The sequence below is a fragment of the Oryx dammah genome, unplaced genomic scaffold (assembly GCF_014754425.2).
Source record: "Oryx dammah isolate SB20612 unplaced genomic scaffold, SCBI_Odam_1.1 HiC_scaffold_3, whole genome shotgun sequence".
Classification (NCBI taxonomy): Eukaryota; Metazoa; Chordata; class Mammalia; order Artiodactyla; family Bovidae; genus Oryx; species Oryx dammah.
The window spans coordinates 11,639,643-11,658,754 of record NW_024070187.1 but is presented as its reverse complement, the minus strand read 5'-3'; the positions used below and the strand labels follow the sequence as shown (position 1 = coordinate 11,658,754).

At 37.1% G+C, this 19,112-nt stretch overlaps 1 protein-coding gene across 20 annotated transcripts in view; it reads right to left on the bottom strand.

Annotated features, from left to right (window-relative positions):
- The window catches only part of CAMK2D (calcium/calmodulin dependent protein kinase II delta), a 315,281-nt gene that overhangs the window by 196,298 nt on the left and 99,871 nt on the right, over positions 1-19,112 (bottom strand). For all 20 annotated transcript variants that reach the window (XM_040237414.1, XM_040237411.1, XM_040237427.1 and 17 more), the window contains exon 3: positions 17,039-17,098. In XM_040237414.1, coding sequence (XP_040093348.1) covers positions 17,039-17,098 — 60 coding nt within the window. The remainder of the gene's footprint in view (positions 1-17,038; positions 17,099-19,112) is intronic.

Sequence of the window (19,112 nt, the reverse complement as noted above, 5' to 3'; positions counted from 1 at the left end):
GACTACAGCCTACTAGGCTCCTCCACCCATGGGATTTTCCAGGCAAGAGTACTGGAGTGGGTTGCCATTGCCTTCTCCGAATGCATCACTGATTCAGATTAAATGGGAACAGGACCTGTCAAAATTAGTTAGAGGGCAGAATTATTCTATTTTATTTAAACAAATTTCATTACCCTTTGGTATGTGAAGTAAGGAATCAGGTTTGCCAAGGTTGCCTAATAAAACTTGTTTTCATGAGCAGATTTTTAAAGGACTGCAATTAGCACATGTCAGCACCAGTCTCTGGTACATTGGCTTCTGCTTACATTGCAAGTTCTAGGCTTCACTTTAATTAGATACTTCTGAATTGTTTCAATAGCAGTTTATTCTCTTCACTAGATACAGACCTAAAATCTTACATTATTCATTTTCTTAACAAATTCTTTGGGGGGATTAATAATGTAAAAGTACAAATAGGCATAAATAAATGTGAGATCAGCTTAGTTCCTGTCTAGGGGTTTATTTCCCAAATCAACTGGGTGGTGTTTCTCCTTTTCATGGGCTGCAGCCCCATCTCAAAATGCATGCTTTATTATGATGGGAGTTGAGGTGGAGAGAACTGTGCAAATCTTTTTATGTGAATTACAAGATCATTAAGAATAACATGAGAGTTACGTTTAAGCATAAAAGGAAATTTCTTCGAAATAATTTTGTTTTATGAAATCTATGGTCCAAAGGCCCATATTTAGGCTCTATTGATCTCTGTAAATACTCCAAACTATATGAAAATTTTGACATCAATATGTTAATTTGTGAAGAGAATCTATAACCTATAGAAATTTATCCAAAGGAGGTTCAAGATCCAAAAGTGGTAAGAACCACTGTTCTAAATGACTCACAATGAAGATAAAATTATTTCACTAGAGAATTATATTTCTTTTTAATCTCCATTTATCTGATTCTTGGGGGCTACTGACATATAGTTTTCACTTTGTTTTAAATAAACATTTCATTATACAATACCCTTCTTTAAAAAAAAAAAAAACTTAGAAAAAACAAAATCCTAATCAGTATTTCATCTTATTTACGATTGACATTTAAACTAGTTTTCTACTTTGTTGTTAAAATGAAATATTTTAGAAACTTTTGCTTGCAGGATATTCTAGGCAAGTACCATGGCCTACTTGTCCTTTATTTAAGGGGATACATTGATTAAACTTTTTTAATGTAGGGAAACTGCAAGTATCCAGAGTTATAGCTAGTCTATTTGCCTTATTGTTAATGTTGTCATTCTTACTTTAAACTCGAGTTTTCCAATCTACTCAATTTAAGTTTAAAAATATTAAATATTTATTTATTTTTAATTGATTGAAGACTGATATACAATATTGGTTCGATTTCTGTCATACATTAATATGAATGAATCATAGGAAAATATATCCCCTCCCTCTTGAATCTCCCCCCGACCTCCCACCTTCTCCCACCCCTCTAGGTTATTTCATAGCCCCAGTCATAGATCCCTGAGTCATACAGCAAATTTCCATTAGCTATCTATTAACATTTTAGACCACATAATCCATTATTATGAGGGGCTGTCTTTTGAACTGTGGGATATTTAGCAGCATTTGTGACTTCTACTCAATTGATGCCATATGGGACACCCTCAACCGTGACAACCAAAACACATACTGCTAAATAGCTCCAGGACAAGGAGAGAGAGAAGGGGACAAAATCACTCCAGGCTAATAATCAACGATTTTAAATCACTGATTCTTTGGCTTTCTGAGGGGGAAAAGGCCTTGTTTTATTTCTCTTGCCCATATTATGAATGGGTTATTAGAAAGTGACCAGGAGATGTAATTTGAAAGGCAGATTTAGACAAGGAATATCAAAAGAAAAATCAGTGAAATAATCTACACATATAAGAATGACATATGTTAAAAAAAAAAAAGAATGACATATGTTTTGAAAACCATGTTTTGTCAGAGTTCTTTTAGAAAGTTCCTAACAAATAAATTTAAATATATAATTGGAATTACCAGCTTCTAAATGAGAAATTGTTTGGGGAATGGAAATTGGCTAAAGAAAAAAATATGATCTTCAATATTGTAACTTCATTACAGCTTCAATAAATTTAAGCCTGTTAATAAAACACAGTCTTGGTACTCACAAGAGTAAATTGATGTAAGTCTACCTAAAATCAACACCTTTGAGCTACTATTGCTAAAAATGAAGTCAATATTACTTTCTTGTATACTTCTAAATATGTTGCCCCCAAATATAATTTCCTTTTATTTATTTAGGAAATTTTAGTTATTTTATATAAACATTTTCTTAAAGCACATTGAGAATAAAGATAGTCACTGTTAAAACTCTTTTGAAAAGAAGTTTTTCATGCCCTTTACAAGTAGGGATTTGTTATCATCTGTCTTTGGCCCCTTCATAATCCTCATACCACTGAGTGTGTTTATCCACTCTCACTATCCCCTACATGTGTGTTCATGCTAAGTTGCTTCAGTTGTGTCCAACTCTTTGCAAACCTATGGACTGTAGCCTGCCAGGCTCCTTTGTCCATGGGATTCTCCATGCAAGAATACTGAGTGGGTTGTCATTTCCTTCTCCAGAGGATCTTCCCAATCCAGGGATCAAACCCGCATCTCTTATGTCTCCTGCACTGGCAGGAGGGTTCTTTACCACTAGCGCCTCCTGGAAAGCCTATCCCCTATATGTTCAGTTCAGTACATGCAGGCAAAGCCATGTCCGACTCTCTGTGACCCCATGGACTGTAGCCCGCCAGGCTCCTCTGTCCATGGAATTCTCCAGGCAAGAATACTGGAGTGGGTTGCCATTCCCTACATGTAAATGTCTCCAAATACATATTCACATTTTCTAGAGCCCTCTGTCATGTCTCACGTGTAAGTCAGATAAGATATATCCGAATTAAAATAATTAAAGTCCTGAGTCAATAAAAGATACGTGTTTGGCTGAGGCTTGAGGGACTAGTGAGAAATGAGCCTCGTTGAGAGATATGGGACGAAGAACATCCTAGAAATGCTGAACCACACAGTTAAGCGACAGAGTGGACAGAAACTATTTTCCTTGTTCAGAACACTTTGAGAACGCTTGACTGGTTTGACTTCCTCCATAAAAACAAAAGACCAAAAACCAAGAATCTAGCTATAGTCATGCACTGTTCTAGGCGGGATGATCATAATCACTGTCAATCACTTCCGTCCTGAAGAGGAGTGCCCAAGTGGTGAGAGGCTTACACTTTCTGGCAAAAAGGGATCAGGTTTTAGGTGGTCTTGTGTGCTCTTTCTAGTCTCAATTTTTTTTTTTTTTTTGGTCCATGGTCCCTCAAAGGAGATACTTTCCAACCATTAAAAAAATAATTTCATATTCTCAAATTCAACTAAATTTCTAATCTGTCCCAACTTTCTTTTCTTGCTTTGTTCCCTATTATTAAAGGGTCCAACATCTCTCTAGTAACCCAGACTAGACCCCTCTACCATGGTTCAGGAACTCATCATATCTTATACATACATTAATTCAAAAGACTCTTAAATGCTTATCAACACATTTCTCCTGACACTAAACAATTGTTTATTATTACCAAATTTGTCTTTTGGGGAAAACTGATATAATCATGTGTGTCCACTAAACAAATCTTTAATAATTTCCTATTTTCTATAGATCAGTGATTAAATTCCTTGGCATAGAAAGTCAAGACTCTCCATTATTACTCCCAATCAATCTTTACAACCAACACACAGTTCAGTTCAGTTCAGTCGCTCAGTCATGTCCGACTCTTTGTGATCTCATGAATCGCTGCACACCAGGCCTCCCTGTCCATCACCAACTCCCGGAGTTCATTCAGAGTCAACGTCCATCGAGTCAGTGATGCCATCCAGCCATCTCATCCTCTGTCGTCCCCTTCTCCTCCTGCCCCCAATCCCTCCCAGCATCACAGTCTTTTCCAATGAGTCAACTCTTCGCATGAGGTGGCCAAAGTACTAGAGTTTCAGCTTAAGCATCATTCCTTCCAAAGAAATCCCAGGGCTGATCTCCTTCAGAATGGACTGGTTGGATCTCCTTGCAGTCCAAGGGACTCTCAAGAGTCTTCTCCAACACCATAGTTCAAAAGCATCAATTCTTTGGCGCTCAGCCTTCTTCACAGTCCAACTCTCACATCCACACATGACCACTGGAAAAACCAGAGCCTTGACTGCTGCTGCGAAGTCACTTCAGTCGTGTCCGACTCTGTGCGACCCTATAGACAGCAGCCCACCAGGCTCCCCCGTCCCTGGGATTCTCCAGGCAAGAACACTGGAGTGGGTTGCCACTTCCTTCTCCAATGCATGAAAGTGAAAAGTGAAAGTGAAGTCGCTCAGTCGTATCCAACTCTTAGCGACCCCATGGACTGCAGCCTTCCAGGCTCACCTGTCCATAGGATTTTCCAGGCAAGAGTACTGGAGTGGGGTGCCATTGCCTTCTCCAATAGCCTTGACTAGATGGAACTTAGTCAGCAAAGTAATGTCTCTGCTTTTGAATATGCTATCTAGGTTGGTCATAACTTTTCTTCCAAGGAGTAAGCGTCTTTTAATTTCATGGCTGCAATCACCATCTGCAGTGATTTTGGAGCCCAAAACATAAAGTCTGACACTGTTTCCCCATCTATTGGCCATGAAGTGATGGGACCAGATGCCATGATCTTCGTTTTCTTAATGTTGAGTTTTAAGCCAACTTTTTCACTCTCCTCTTTCACTTTCATCAAGAGGCTTTTTAGTTTCTCTTCACATTCTGCCATAAGGGTGGTGTCATCTGCATATCTGAGGTTGTTGATATTTCTCCTGGAAATCTTGATTCCAGCTTGGGTTTCTTCCAGTCTAGCGTTTCTCATGATGTACTCTGCATAGAAGTTAAATAAGCAGGGTGACAATATACAGCCTTGACGTACTCCTTTTCCTATTTGGAAGCAGTCTGTTGTTCCATGTCCAGTTCCAACTGTTGCTTCCTGACCTACATACAGATTTCTCAAGAGGCAGGTCAGGTGATCTGGTATTCCCATTTCTTTCAGAATTTTCCACAGTTTATTGTGATCCACACAGTCAAAGGCTTTGGCATAGTCAAGAAACCAGAAATACATGTTTTTCTGGAACTCTCTTGCTTTTTCCACGATCCAGTGGATGTTGGCAATTTGATCTCTGGTTCCTGTGCCTTTCCTAAAACCAGCTTTAACATCAGGAAGTTCACAGTTCACGTATTGCTTAAGCCTAGCTTGGAGAATTTTGAGCATTACTTTACTAGCATATGAGATGAGTGCAATTGTGCGGAAGTTTGAGCATTCTCTTGCATTGCCTTTCTTTGGGATTGGAATGAAAACTGACCTTTTCCAGTCCTGTGGACACTGCTGAGTTTTCCAAATTTGCTGGCATATTGAGTGCAGCACTTTCACAGCATCATCTTTCAGGATTTGAAACAGCTCAACTGGAATTCCATCACCCCCACTAGCTTTGTTCGTAGTGATGCTTTCTAAGACCCACTTGACTTCACATTCCAGGATGTCTGGCTCTAGGTGAGTGATCACACCATCGTGACTATCCTGGTCGTGAAGAATCTTTTTTGTACAGTTCTTCTGTGTATTCTTACCACCTTTTCTTAATATCTTCTGCTTCTGTTAGGTCCATACCATTTCTGTCCTTTATTGAGCCCATCTTTGCATGAAATGTTCCCTTGGTATCTCTAATTTTCTTGAAGAGATCTCTAGTCTTTCCCATTCTGTTGTTTTCCTCTATTTCTTTGCATTGATCACCGAGGAAGGCTTTCTTATCTCTCCTTGCTATTCTCTGGAACTCTGCACTCAGATGCTTTCTCTTTCTTTTTCTCCTTTGCTTTTCGCCTCTCTTCTTTTCACAGCTATTTGTAAGGCCTCCCCAGACAGCCATTTTGCTTTTTTTCATTTCTTTTCCATGGGGATGGTCTTGATCCTCGTCTCCTGTACAATGCCATGAACCTCATTCCATAGTTCATCAGGCACTCTATCTATCAGATCTAGGCCCTTAAATCTATTTCTCACTTCCACTGTATAATCATAAGGGATTTCATTTAGTTACACTCTAATCATTCCAGAGTTTCTATCATTCCTCAAGTGTGATAATCACACTTATATCTGATCTTTGCCTTTGATGTCCTTTCTGTAATGCTATTAGAGTCTGATCCTTACTTCTTTATGGCAAAATTCTGTTCATTACGCAATGTATTTCAGTTAAACGTTTTAGCTTATTCCTTAGTGTTCTCATGGCACTTAGTAATTGCTTCATTATAGTATATAACCACATTTTATTTTAATTGCATATATCACTATCTGCCATCCTAAACTGTAAATTCCTTGTGTTTAAGGACTAGGTCTCATTCATCTCTGTTGCCTTTCAGGATTTTAAGTGCCATATAAATCAGTATCTTTAAATAGTATTTTTAAAGTTAAAATATTTTCAGAGCTAATCAAAGTATAAAATACTGTTCCATCACTTTGATTTTAAAGAGCTTTGCTTTTAATACAAAATAGATCAACAAAGCATTGTTTTATTTATTTTTACAAATAATCTAACCCAAAGTTATTTGAATATGCAAAACCACTGATACTCAAGGGAATCATAATTATGACTCTCTCTACAGGGTAACTGGTTACATAAAATTCCCAGTTAAATATCTGAAAGTAAAATTATTCATTTTCTGAACAGAATGAATGAAAGACAAGATTTTCTATACAGACTGGTTCCAAATAGAAAAAGGAGTGTGTCAGGGATGTATACTGTCACCCTGCTTATTTAACTTCTACACAGAGGACATCATGAGAAACGCTGGGCTGGAGGAAGCACAAGCTGGAATCAAGACTGCCGGGAGAAATATCAATAACCTCAGATATGAGGATAACACCACACTTATGGCAGAAAGTGAAGAGGAACTAGAAAGCCTCTTGATGAAAGTAAAAGAGGAGAGTGAAAAAGTTGGCTTAAAGCTCAATATTCAGAAAATGAAGATCATGGCATCTGGTGCCATCACTTCAGGGGAAATAGATGGGGAAACAGTGTCAGACTTTAATTTTGGGGACTCCAAAATCACTGCAGATGGTGATTGCAGCCATGAAATTAAAAGACGCTTACTCCTTGGAAGGAAAGTTATGACCAACCTAGATAGCATATTCAAAGCAGAGACATTACTTTGCCAACAAAGGTCCATCTAGTCAAGGCTATGGTTTTTCCTGTGGTCAGGTATGGATGTGAGAGTTGGACTATAAAGAAAGCTGAGCGCCAAAGAATTGATGCTTTTGAACTGTGGTTTTGGAGAAGACTCGAGAATCCCTTGGACTGCAAGGAGATCCAACCAGTCCATTCTAAAGGAGATCAGTCCTGGGTGTTCTTTGGAAGGAATGATGCTAAAGCTGAAACTCCAGTACTTTGGCCACCTCATGCGATGAGTTGACTCACTGGAAAAGACTCTGATGCTGGGAGGGTTTGGGGGCAGGAGGAGAAGGGGACGACAGAGGATGAGATGGCTGGATGGTATCACTGACTCGATGGACATGAGTCTGAGTGAACTCTGGGAGTTGGTGATGAACAGGGAGCTCTGGCGTGCTGTGATTCATGGGGTCGCAAAGAGTTGGACATGACTGAGCAACTGAACTGAAAATCAAATTATTTCCATAATATCTGTATCTGCTATGAGTGTTTCAATTATCTCATGATGATATTTCCCCTCTGTGGTTAGAAACAAAGATAAATAGTAAAGTTACATAATATCTCTAGGAAGGGGTCTTAGTCTACTGTTATTTTAATCAATCTTCACAAAACTTGGAGCTTCTTTTCTCTACTTATTAAACAACAGTTTGAGTAATCCAAAGTTAGAGCATGGACTGTGAAAGTATCAGTACCATCTACAGGCTTGAATTCCAGCTTGACCACTTACAGCTGTATAACTTTGGTAAACTGTGTAATCTCTTTGGGTTTTAGATTCCTGGTCTGTAAAATGGAGATAAGAAGAGCATGTGTTTGCACTGTGGATTAAACGACTATGAGCATGGAGAGTACTCAGACCATTGTCTGATAGCACAGCTCACAGTTCTGTTAGTAACTCTGGTGACAGAGTTTATTGGAATGTTTCTTTTCATTCAGCCCATCTTCAAATCTTAACACAATAGCTTTCTATACCTCAATTTATTTTTATTATCGAAGCTATCAGAAGACAGGGAGTACAGCAATGATTTTTAAGTGATTAAAAGATTCCTGAGCTCTTTTCATGGCTTCCTGACTACTGTTATTGCCTGTGGTGAGGGTAGAGAGAGGAGACGATTCCAACCACCTCAAGTCCCAGGAAAACAAACAAAGAAAAAGGTGCAAGTAATACTTGGAATTATTTTTCTTCCAAGTTTTAGTTTGGGGTCTAGTTCTGAGCCTGAGAAACTAACACAAACTTCTGGCACTCTGTTAGGGGAGTCTACCCTGAAACTAGGGAAGATGGGACAAGGAGGAGACAAAATAGGTTTAGTAAAAAAATCAGGAGATGAGTTCAGGTAAACAACATGCATTGATAGATCAACAGGTACTACCCAGGAAGTCTCAATCACAAACTGGCCTTCATGGGTAACAGGACCGTCTTTTCTGTCATTTCCTACATAATCCAGCTACTCCTAGTGTAACTCAGGAGCTGGTTTTTTTCATTTGATGGATGGGAAAAATAACTTACAAAGGAACCAATAACAAATGGACTCAGATCCAAACTCACTAATCAAAAGAGAATCTAAAATATTATCTTGAATCTACAGTTTTTACACCAGTATTTTACCTTTCTACTAAATAAGATGTCTACTTTTAGAGATTGTGAATTTAACTTTCAACCAAAAATTATACAGTGTACATTACTGGCCATATTAAATAAACAAAAAGGAAGAAAGGAAGGAAAGGAGGCAAGGATGGAGGAAAAGCTAATAAATAATGAGTATTTTTGAAAATATTTACTGGGTGGGAGAAAAAAAAGTTTGCGCTACATTTGTTAGAAGAGGATTATCAATTCTGCAGACATTATAAAAAGTAACTTAGCCTTCACACCAAATAATCAAGCAAAAGAAGTGAGATCTAATCAAATAAAAGGTGAAGATAAACCAAGAGTACTTTGGTTTTTATTACTGAATAGTGTGAAATTACCTTTTATCTATTGGAGAGTCACTGGAGAAAGTTGTTTCACAATACAAATGATACATTCTTGAGTAACTGCAAACATGAATATTAGGCCTAACTGCCAATAATGAAGGAGGTCATAGAGAAAAACTATTTAAGTGTTATGTGCTTGGAACATCCTGAATTTCTCACAATACTGAGGAAAACTTTTGACTGTCATTCACAAAAACATTAATTTTGTCTTCTCAGCACAGCAATGAACATTTACTTACATGAGCTGTTTCCCCATGTGACTCTTTAAAGGGTTCAAAACCAAAATCTTGTAGCAATAGCCATGTAAGGCAATTTAATCATCTGATAACTACTGAGAATGTCTACGATTAGTATTTGCTGGGACTTCCCTAGTGGTCCTGTGGCTAAAACTCCAAGCTCCCAATACAGGGGGCTGGGGTTAGATCCCTGGTCAGGGAACCAGATCCCACATATAGACCAGACCTCCCACAGACAAATAAATAAATATTTTTTAAAAGATTAATATTTACTGAATTTAACCTTATACAAAATGTGATTGTATTGGTTTCTTATAAATTATAGAAACCTGAAAGCTGCATGCAGATATAAAGGTAAAATTTTGTTAGAAACATAAGAACATGTAATTATTAATTTTATCTTGTAAAAATTAGAAGGATGATAGTTGACCCAACAAATTTTTGACAAGACTAGGGAGATCTAAAAATGAGGTTAACATATTACTTTTACAGTATGATACCATACCTCCAAGATCAAGTAAAAGAAGAGATAGTACATGCACAATGAGGTTATAAGCAAGTTGTATATTTATCATCTCTTTAGAGAGCTGTGAGTGACCTTGGGCATATTTCCCTACTAAAACTTCCACTCTCTATCTGTAGACTCTATATTGGGCTTAGATAATTCCTAAGGACTCTTCCAGTTTTATATTTTAGGAAAAGGAAATTATACATACCCTCAATGCCATAAATTATCACTCGCAGGCATGGGAAAACTGCTTATATAGAAAGAAATGTCTATATATATTCTTTAATTTCTACCTGTCATTGAATGTAATTTCATGTACTGTTATATATGTCAAATTACAAAACTCATTCAATCAGAGCATCTTTCTGATTCAACCAGGGTATATATATAAGGTATAACTTATATTCACCAAAACTTACAGAATTTTCTTTTCTTGTATTAGTATTGGTAGTTTTTAAACTTAATGTTTACCCTATATGAAAGGAAGACTTATTTGAACCAAAAACATCATCAAACTTCTCCTATAAAGGAAAACACAAATAACAATGACTTTTCAAGCATATTTCTACAAATCAGGTTCTTAAACACCAATACCTCTGTACATAGAGGGTATTAACAATTTAGGTTTGTCAATGTCATTAAAGAACTGTGACTTGGATGAGTCATATAGATTCAGAAAACGTTTCCTTAATGGTTGATAAAAATAAGTTTGTACCAGATAATCTATGAGATCTCTTTCACTGCAATACTGATTCTGATTATTTATAATATGTATATTATTTATAATATGTATATTATATATAATATGATATATATATACAGACAGTTTATATCATACAAATAATACACAATAGATTCTGAAATATATTTTCCCACTATTAAGTACATATACCTCTCAGGAAGAAATTACTAAACGTTAAGAAATGATTGTAACTATAAATGGAATATAACCTTTAAAAAGTGAATCACTACGTTGTACACCTAAAACAACATGGTAAACTATACCTCAATTAAAAAATAAAATGATTAGGTAGTTTCTGGTAAGTAATGTTCTGTAATAATTTATTCAGTTGTTTATCTACATTAAATAGCTTCTAAAGTTTATTAACTCCTCACCAAAATGACAAGATGCATTATTTAATTCTAATAATTCTCAGAAGGAAATAAAAAGATCAAAATCTTCTCTTCTTTACAAGGAGAACAGCTAGAAGTTAGTGAGCAGACAGAATGTGCTTTGGCAGGTCACAGAACAGACCAGCATCAGAAGCAGAATAAAGCGGGGTCCACAAGTCTACAGAGTTTTCCATTAATACTACATCTTTAATTTTCTATTGCACTTTATAACGACGTATGAGTGACTGTGTTTATGTGTTCTAGAGATAATAAAAAGGATGTAATCATGAAGAGATTATGATCTCAGGAAGGTTAACTCATTGTAGGTGGGGTCCCAGGGCTCTACTACAGACTAGATTGGAAAAGGCCACATATCCCTTCCATTGACTCTCTGGCTACTGGGCTTCGCTAAGCCTCATCAGTAAAGGCTCCCCTTAAAAGGTGATGCTGATCTTCTACAAATAGAAACGTTCCTTCAAACTTTCAAAAACTTGTCTTGCACTTTCCAACATCTACAAAAAGGGTAAATTCGAGTCCTTAGAGAATGGGATAACCCAGTAACAAAATCTTTTCATAACACTAACTGCAAAGTTGTCTCAAATACTGATCTCCTCGGAAAAGGATTGTTAGTAGGCATTTTCTCACTGAGGGCATCAAATCTGTCAGATCAAAGCTCTTGATATTTTCTCTTTTCTTTCCCTAGTCCAGTTCTTTTCAGATTCATATAGCTGAATTTAATGAGTATATTGCTTCTCTTCCTAGTTTTCCCTTACTGTTTTTAATTATTTGGGCTTCACTACAGGTTTCAATAAATTTCTCAGTAAGAATGCTGATCAAAGATCAAGCACAAAAGCAATGGAAATACAGAATCATTTTGAGAACGATTTAGCTATTACCTTAAGCATCAATATTTTATTTCACTACCTTAATGGCATTTTCCCCTGGTTTAGTAAATATGTTGACATGTAGCTCAAACTATCTGGCTTACCACAAATCTTTTCATACCTCAAGAGAAAATAAGCCATTTTATTCAAATAAGAGATGAACAATCGAAAACAAGCTAATTAACAGAAGCATGAGGTCAGACAATCTCTCCAAATTTCATCAACGCTGTGGTGCCAGTTTAGAGTTAGCCATCAATATAATCCTTCCAGTTTGTTCAAACAAAACTGATGCGCTGCTCCAAGGACAGAAAAATGATGGGGCTACTGAGGAAATTGCCTCTACTTTCAAATTAGTGGTGTCAAAGCATGCATGGTGCTTTTCAGAGACTACACGGTCCACACAGCGAAGGGCGCCACACTGGAGCTATTTCAATTCTTACCCAAGACAATGGAGCCAAGGGCATTAGAGTGATAAAAACTGGATTTTGGTGAACTGGAGGAGCACTATTATTCCTGACTCTGCTTAGGTGACTACAACCCATTTCACACACTGCAGACAGAGCAGATCGGTCTGTGACAGACTCCTCTCACTTGGCTTCCCATTGCACTTAGAATAAAACCCAAACCCTCTAACCTGGTTTAAAAGCCCTCCTACCAGGTACTACTATCCTGACTCATCTAAGGGTACCTCCCGTTCCCTCAAGGCAGGGCACACGCTGGAGCCTGACTCCCCCCCTAATAAGAGCTCCTCTGCTCATAGTCCTTCCTCTCTGAGCTTTTCCATGATGGCTTCTTCCTGTCATAGAAATATAACTTTAAATGTGACCTCCACATACATACTGTGCCAGACAAGCCACTCTAAAGTAATGACAGAGACTCTTTCCTCGACCCAGCTTTAGGCTCATCTAAGCCCTCTTTTCCGGAGAAGGCAATGGCACCCCACTCCAGTACTCTTGCCTGGAAAATCCCATGGACGGAGGAGCCTGGTAGGCTGGAGTCCATGGGGTCACTAGGAGTCAGACACGACTGAGCGACTTCATTTTCACTTTTCACTTTCATGCATTGGAGAAGGAAATGGCCACCCACTCCAGTGTTCTTGCCTGGAGAATCCCAGGGACGGGGGAGCCTGGTGGGCTGCCGTCTCTGCAGTCGCACAGAGTCAGACATGACTGAAGCGACTTAGCAGCAGCAGCAAGCCATCTTTTCAACTAGGTCATGTCCTTTGAGGTCCTGTTCTCAAACTACCTGAGTGAGATTTAGCAAAGAATCCCGGGAAGTCATCCTCCCACCTTTGATATTTGCTTACCCTTGAAATCTGATCAAGTTCTTCACCATCTAACCTTGATATCTAAGTCTTCATTCTGCCTTTAATAAGAATTTTGTTATTCTAGGCCATTTTAGCAAGAATCCCCCCTACTTTTGATAGCTCTTCTTAATAACTTTCCACTCATTGACCCCTCATTCTGCTCCTTGGCCATAAAATCTCCAGCTGTCTTTGCTAAAATCAGAATTTAGCTCAGCTCTTTCTTCTACTGCAGTTAATACTGAATCAAATCTGTCTGCTGACTTTAACTGTGTGTTCTGTGTCTCTCTTTGACAGTAGCCACCCAATGCCCTGGTATAAAATTACCCTAATTTAATTCTCTGCAGAGAACCAGTTCTCATGACATTATTCCCAAGGTTTATTTGTTTACAGCCTTTCTCCTTCCATGAGGTTCCAAGGCTGGGGGAAAGCAGGGATACTATCTTTCTTGATCACTGTTTCATTACCAGTATGTTAAGCCTAGAACATGGGCTGGTGATAGCTACATACTCAATAAACTTTGTTTACAATTAAAAATATTTTCATGGTTTGTCTAAAGGGGAATGAAAATGTATACAAGAGAATGCTGGAAATTAGCATATACAGAAGATTCATTATAAAAAGGCAGACATGAACAAATACTAAAAAGTTGTTCTCTCTGGTTTCTTCTTCCTATATAATTGTATTTTCCAAATTCTCCACTAAATGTGTGTATTACTTTGAAAATCAGAAAAACATGAAAAAAAAAAAAACTGCTGAAAAAAAAAAAAACTGCTGAAGAAAAAGTGGTTTAGTGAATGACCACTTTTAGTTGGTTTAATATGTTTCTTCGGGAGCAACATTTCAGTTGCTGTAAATCCTCAGATTATCGATTCTATGCCAAGAGAAAGATACACAAAAATAAAAATGCACCAAGCCAATTTTCACAGGGGAAAAAATTGTCAGAAATAGTATTTCCTTCCTTGAAGTTCAAAAAACCTGACAGATTTAAGAAAACCAAGCAAATAATAGAACAGAGGAAGTAGAGGAGGATAAGAATCTCATATTCTTTATATACCAGATTATTTCAAGGAAATCAAGACCAAATGCTGTGACTTGCCTGTTAGTTCAGTGGCTAAGACTCCATGCTCCCAATGCTGGGGGCCTGGGTTCAAGCCCTGGTAGAGGAACTAGATTCCACAGGCTGCAACTAAAAAGAGATCCCATATGCCACAATGAAGAATGAAGATCCTGCATACAGCCACTATGACCCAGCACAACCACAGAAATACATAAACACATTAAAAAAAGAAAAAAACAAAACCCTTCCTGAATGAGTAGGAAGTAAGCAACAGACCCCTGTGAAGCTGTTAATGATCTCAACAGGACTACCTGCCCGTCCACCAGCAGATGTCCATGGTAGCAACTATCTGTCAAGCACACCTTTGTCTGTGGTGGCTGACCATTTTATATTACTGCGGTCCTTGTTGTTTCATCATTTGTCATTACATGAATAAATACAACATTGTCACATTACATGGCATGGAGCTCCATCGCTTAAGAAAAAGTAAAAACGACTCATCCTCATTTCTCCAATTGGGGAAAAAAAGCTTTGGTGGAGTCCACGGAGCAAGTGCCTGCCTCAGGGCCTGTTTGCAAAGGCAGTTTGTTCCCTCTGCCTGTAGAGCTTTCTTTCCCCAGAGAGTCTCTTCCCGCAGACTTGCCTCCTCCTGTTTCTTAGGTTTTCACTCAAATTTCATTCTCAATAAAGTCATCCTGATCAGTCCTTTAAAATATAATCCCCCATCATACCCAATTTCCTTTCCCCTGCTTTCTCTCCCAATAATTAACACAGCCTAACGTCCACTATGTGTGGTCGGTCTACCCCAGTAATGCAAGCTCCACAAAGGGAGGAATATTAGACTGCTGTATTCTCACTATATTCCCCAAATATTAATTTGTTGAATGATATGAGTGAATTTGCTACTCTATAATGATTTGAGATCATGTCTTAGAAGTTTAATATACCTATGATTTATACACTAAAGTACAGGATTACTAGAAATCTCTCTTGTGGTTAGAAATGGGTCTGAAAGTTCAAAAGACCTGAGAGAGAGAAAACCTCAAGTGCAGCAACCAAGGACACTGGCTGCCACGGACCCTTGACAAAACGCTATTTTGTGTCAGACCGTGTTGATGGTGCAATGTCACAAGACTTTAGAACTTTCCCCAGCGTAGAGCTTCCCCTTTTTGGGTAAGGCTATTCTGTACGGGAGTCAAAACGAAAATCATTCTTGTTTTACTTTGGGTTTCTTTGGTTCGACTTTGGTCTGCTAAAGGAAACGGAGGCATCTGCTTTCATTATCTACAGAAGCTGAGTTTCATAGAAGGATCCCTATTAAAAACAAATGAGCAAAAACAACTTTCTTTCATATGAATAACAAGTTCAGTAAACTACAATTTCATTTACCTTAAACCTGAGTGAGAAAAACAGTCTTTGAACTATAATCAGTTTGTACTGTATAAGTCCTCTTTAGTTAATATTATGAGCTGAATTGTGTCTCTCCAAAATTCATGTTGAAGTCCCAACTCCCAGTTTCCCAGAATGGGAGGATATTTGGAGCTAGGGTCTTTAAAAGAGTAATTGAGGTTTTAGGAGGAATCTTAATCCAATGTGATCAGTGCCCTTAAAGAATAAATGAAAATAGAGACATTATACAGAAGGAAGATCATGTAAAAACCTAAGAGGATGGCCACCAACAAGCCAAGGAGGGAGGTCTCAGAAGGATCCATGCCTCCCCACACCTTGATCTCAGACTTTTTGTTTCCAGAATTGTGACAAAAGATATTTCTCTCTTTTAAGTTACCCAGTCTGTGGAACTTGGTGTTATGACAGTCCTAGCAAAATAATCCAGCCAATTAAGAAATACCATAGACTTTTATCAGGGTAAAATACTTAGAAAGAGGCATATTTACGTTTCAGAAGTTGTTTTGTTCTCTCTGTAACCAGAAGGCTTTTATTAGACAGCCACTAATTTGTTAATGCTTCAGATTTACTTGTTAGTGTCTATTGACTCAAGAACCTAAGAAGTACCTACAAATTGAAGGATACTAAAAACTTCAAGGAAGGAATAGAACCAGAATGGCTTTATACATAAAAATAGAGAAACTTAGATCCTGTCAATGAATGATTTGTTATTTTTACTGCACTGCCGCTCCCTCTTTCCCTCTGCCTACATCAGAAACATTCTGGCTGACAGTAAAACTAACAGAGTAGGACAGTAACATTTTTCAAAAATAATCAAAACTACTGTCACAGAATGTAGCATTTTCTTTTCCTTTCCTTTGTTTCTTTCCTCTATTTCTCTTCCATTCACAATTATTTTTCAATTTTGAACATTATCATGCTAATATATTCATGAGGGATAATATTCTGAAATAGGTCTAGTAGTTTCTAGAATAGAATCAATGATTACAAAGTAAACACTTTACACTACAGGTGAAAAGTAACTTAGCTGACTAACATAATGGCTTAAGTTCTGTCTCTCCATACTTCAGTATCAGCAGTTGAAGAATCGTTAGATACATAAAAGCACTATTCCACTAAGATATCTTATATTATTTCTAACGTGCTTGTAAGAAAGAACTGCTACCTCTTGAAAAACTTTCAAAAACTCTGAAGAATCAATGTAACTAATATCAAAAGTTAGGAACCTATTAGTTAATAATTACAAATAATATTCTAGTTTATTAAATATCTTAAGTTGTGTAAAATTATGTTATGTAAAATTTTAATTAATATTTAAAACACGCTGAAAACATTTCCTTACCAATATTGGGGTGCTTCAAAAGACGGCAGATTCTAGCTTCCCTTTCCAGTTTCTGATGATCTAATTAAAATAAATAAATAAATAAATAAATTACATTTAGCCAAAAGATGAAGCAATGATAAACAACATATTAAAATGACATGAAGACTTTACATGTATTTATCTTTTAAGTCATTTAAGTTGGGAATTAGGTGAACACAATAATTTAATAATCTAAATATTTTTTTGAAGTTTGATTGCAGTATAGAACAGGGTTGAATTTAGATTTGAGCTGGGGAAAACAGTAAAAATGGCACAAAACGATAACATTCTTTCTTATGTTTACCCTGGGTATATACTGTTAAAACAACGTTAGCCAATATGGACATACACATTTAAACAAAGGATATCTATCTAGCAATCAGAATGCCAATGGAACCAGTGCTAAACAGGGTTAGTAACAATTTATTCCTAACAACAAAGTGTTTCCTGTCCAGACATATTTTCTATCAACTACTCCACACAATTTCTGGTTCAGCTTCCTAGGCGTACGATACTTTTCCATGTATCATGGACTCCAAACACGAAACTGCTTGCTCGTCTCCACCCTTCTCCATATCCCTAACCATTTCTTTGAAGGGGCACAGAGATTACTGTAAACTTGCATTTTAAAAACTATCTGATACTCTCCTTTGGTTTCTTTATAGTAGTTCATATGCACATAATTATAACCAAAATCACTAGCCAAAGCACAAAACAAGTAACAGAGAGAGAAGTAAAAACATAGCAGAAACACATGTTGCCAGTAAGAATAGTGTTGTAGAGTGCTCCTTATTGAAAGACCTGAAAGTCCTTACATCAAAGACCTGATTTAAACCTTACAACAGCCCTCTAAGATAGGCAATCTTATTATCCCTACTTTACAAGAACAAAAACTAAGGCAGAGAAAGGTTAAGATCATAAAATTAGTTACTGCCATCTACCAATCTGCTCTTACTAACTAGTGTCACGGCCTCAAGAGACCGAGGGGGCCATCTACCTAACCACCCCACACAGTTTATGCCAATTGTCCTCACACTCTGGGCTCAGAACCCCTTCACACTCATAAAGTATCTGGGAACCCCCCAACAAAGCTTTTGATTACGTCGATTAGATCTATTAATGCTTATTAGAAATAAAACTGAGATAAACTTTAACAGATATTTATAAATTCACTTAATAATGAACCTATTATATTAACATAAGTGACTGTGTTTAATTTTTAAACATTTATTAGGAAATAACTGAAACTTACAGAAAACTGAAGGACCAAGAATAGTTCCCCCAAATCCTAGGTACTGTTTATTCAGATATATTATTAACATTTTACCCATTTTTTACACAATTTTACGTGTCCTCCATGTATATGATCATGTGTATCTATACATATTTACCTAATTGACACATGTGTATACAAATATATATGTATGTTTATAAACAAAAGAACCATTTGAAGGTAAGTTAATAAACATTAAGGTCCTTTACCCCTAAAATTTCAGTGTGCATTACCAAGAACTGTGAATATTCTCTTACAATCACAGTATGTTATCAACTTCCACAAATTTAACAATAAGACAATAATTTACCATTCACACTCCCATTTTGTCGATTTAACCCAAGGATGTCCCTTATAGCATTTTTTTCCCTTTATTGCAAGGTCCAGTCTAGGGTCAAATACGGCATTTAGTTGTCATTTCTCTTTAGCTCCTTTAGTCTGGAATATTTCCACAGTTTCCCTTTATCTTTTGTGACCTGACATTTCTGAAGAATACCATCATGTCTATTTTTCAAAGAGAATATTTCTCATTTTGGTTTTTGGTTTTGTCAAACGATCGCTCATGATATGATTAAGGCTATGTGTTCTCAGCTAGAACATTATCCTTCTCAGGCTCTCACATGTGTATGTACACACTGTCCAACCACTCCTCAAAAGTAATGATAACCAGGTCAAGGTGCTGCTGAATTTCTTTAATTATCTTTTTAATTTTCTTTTGTAACTAAAAAGTATGTGGGAAGAATTTTTAGATCTTTTTTTCATGATTTTAAGATCATGAAA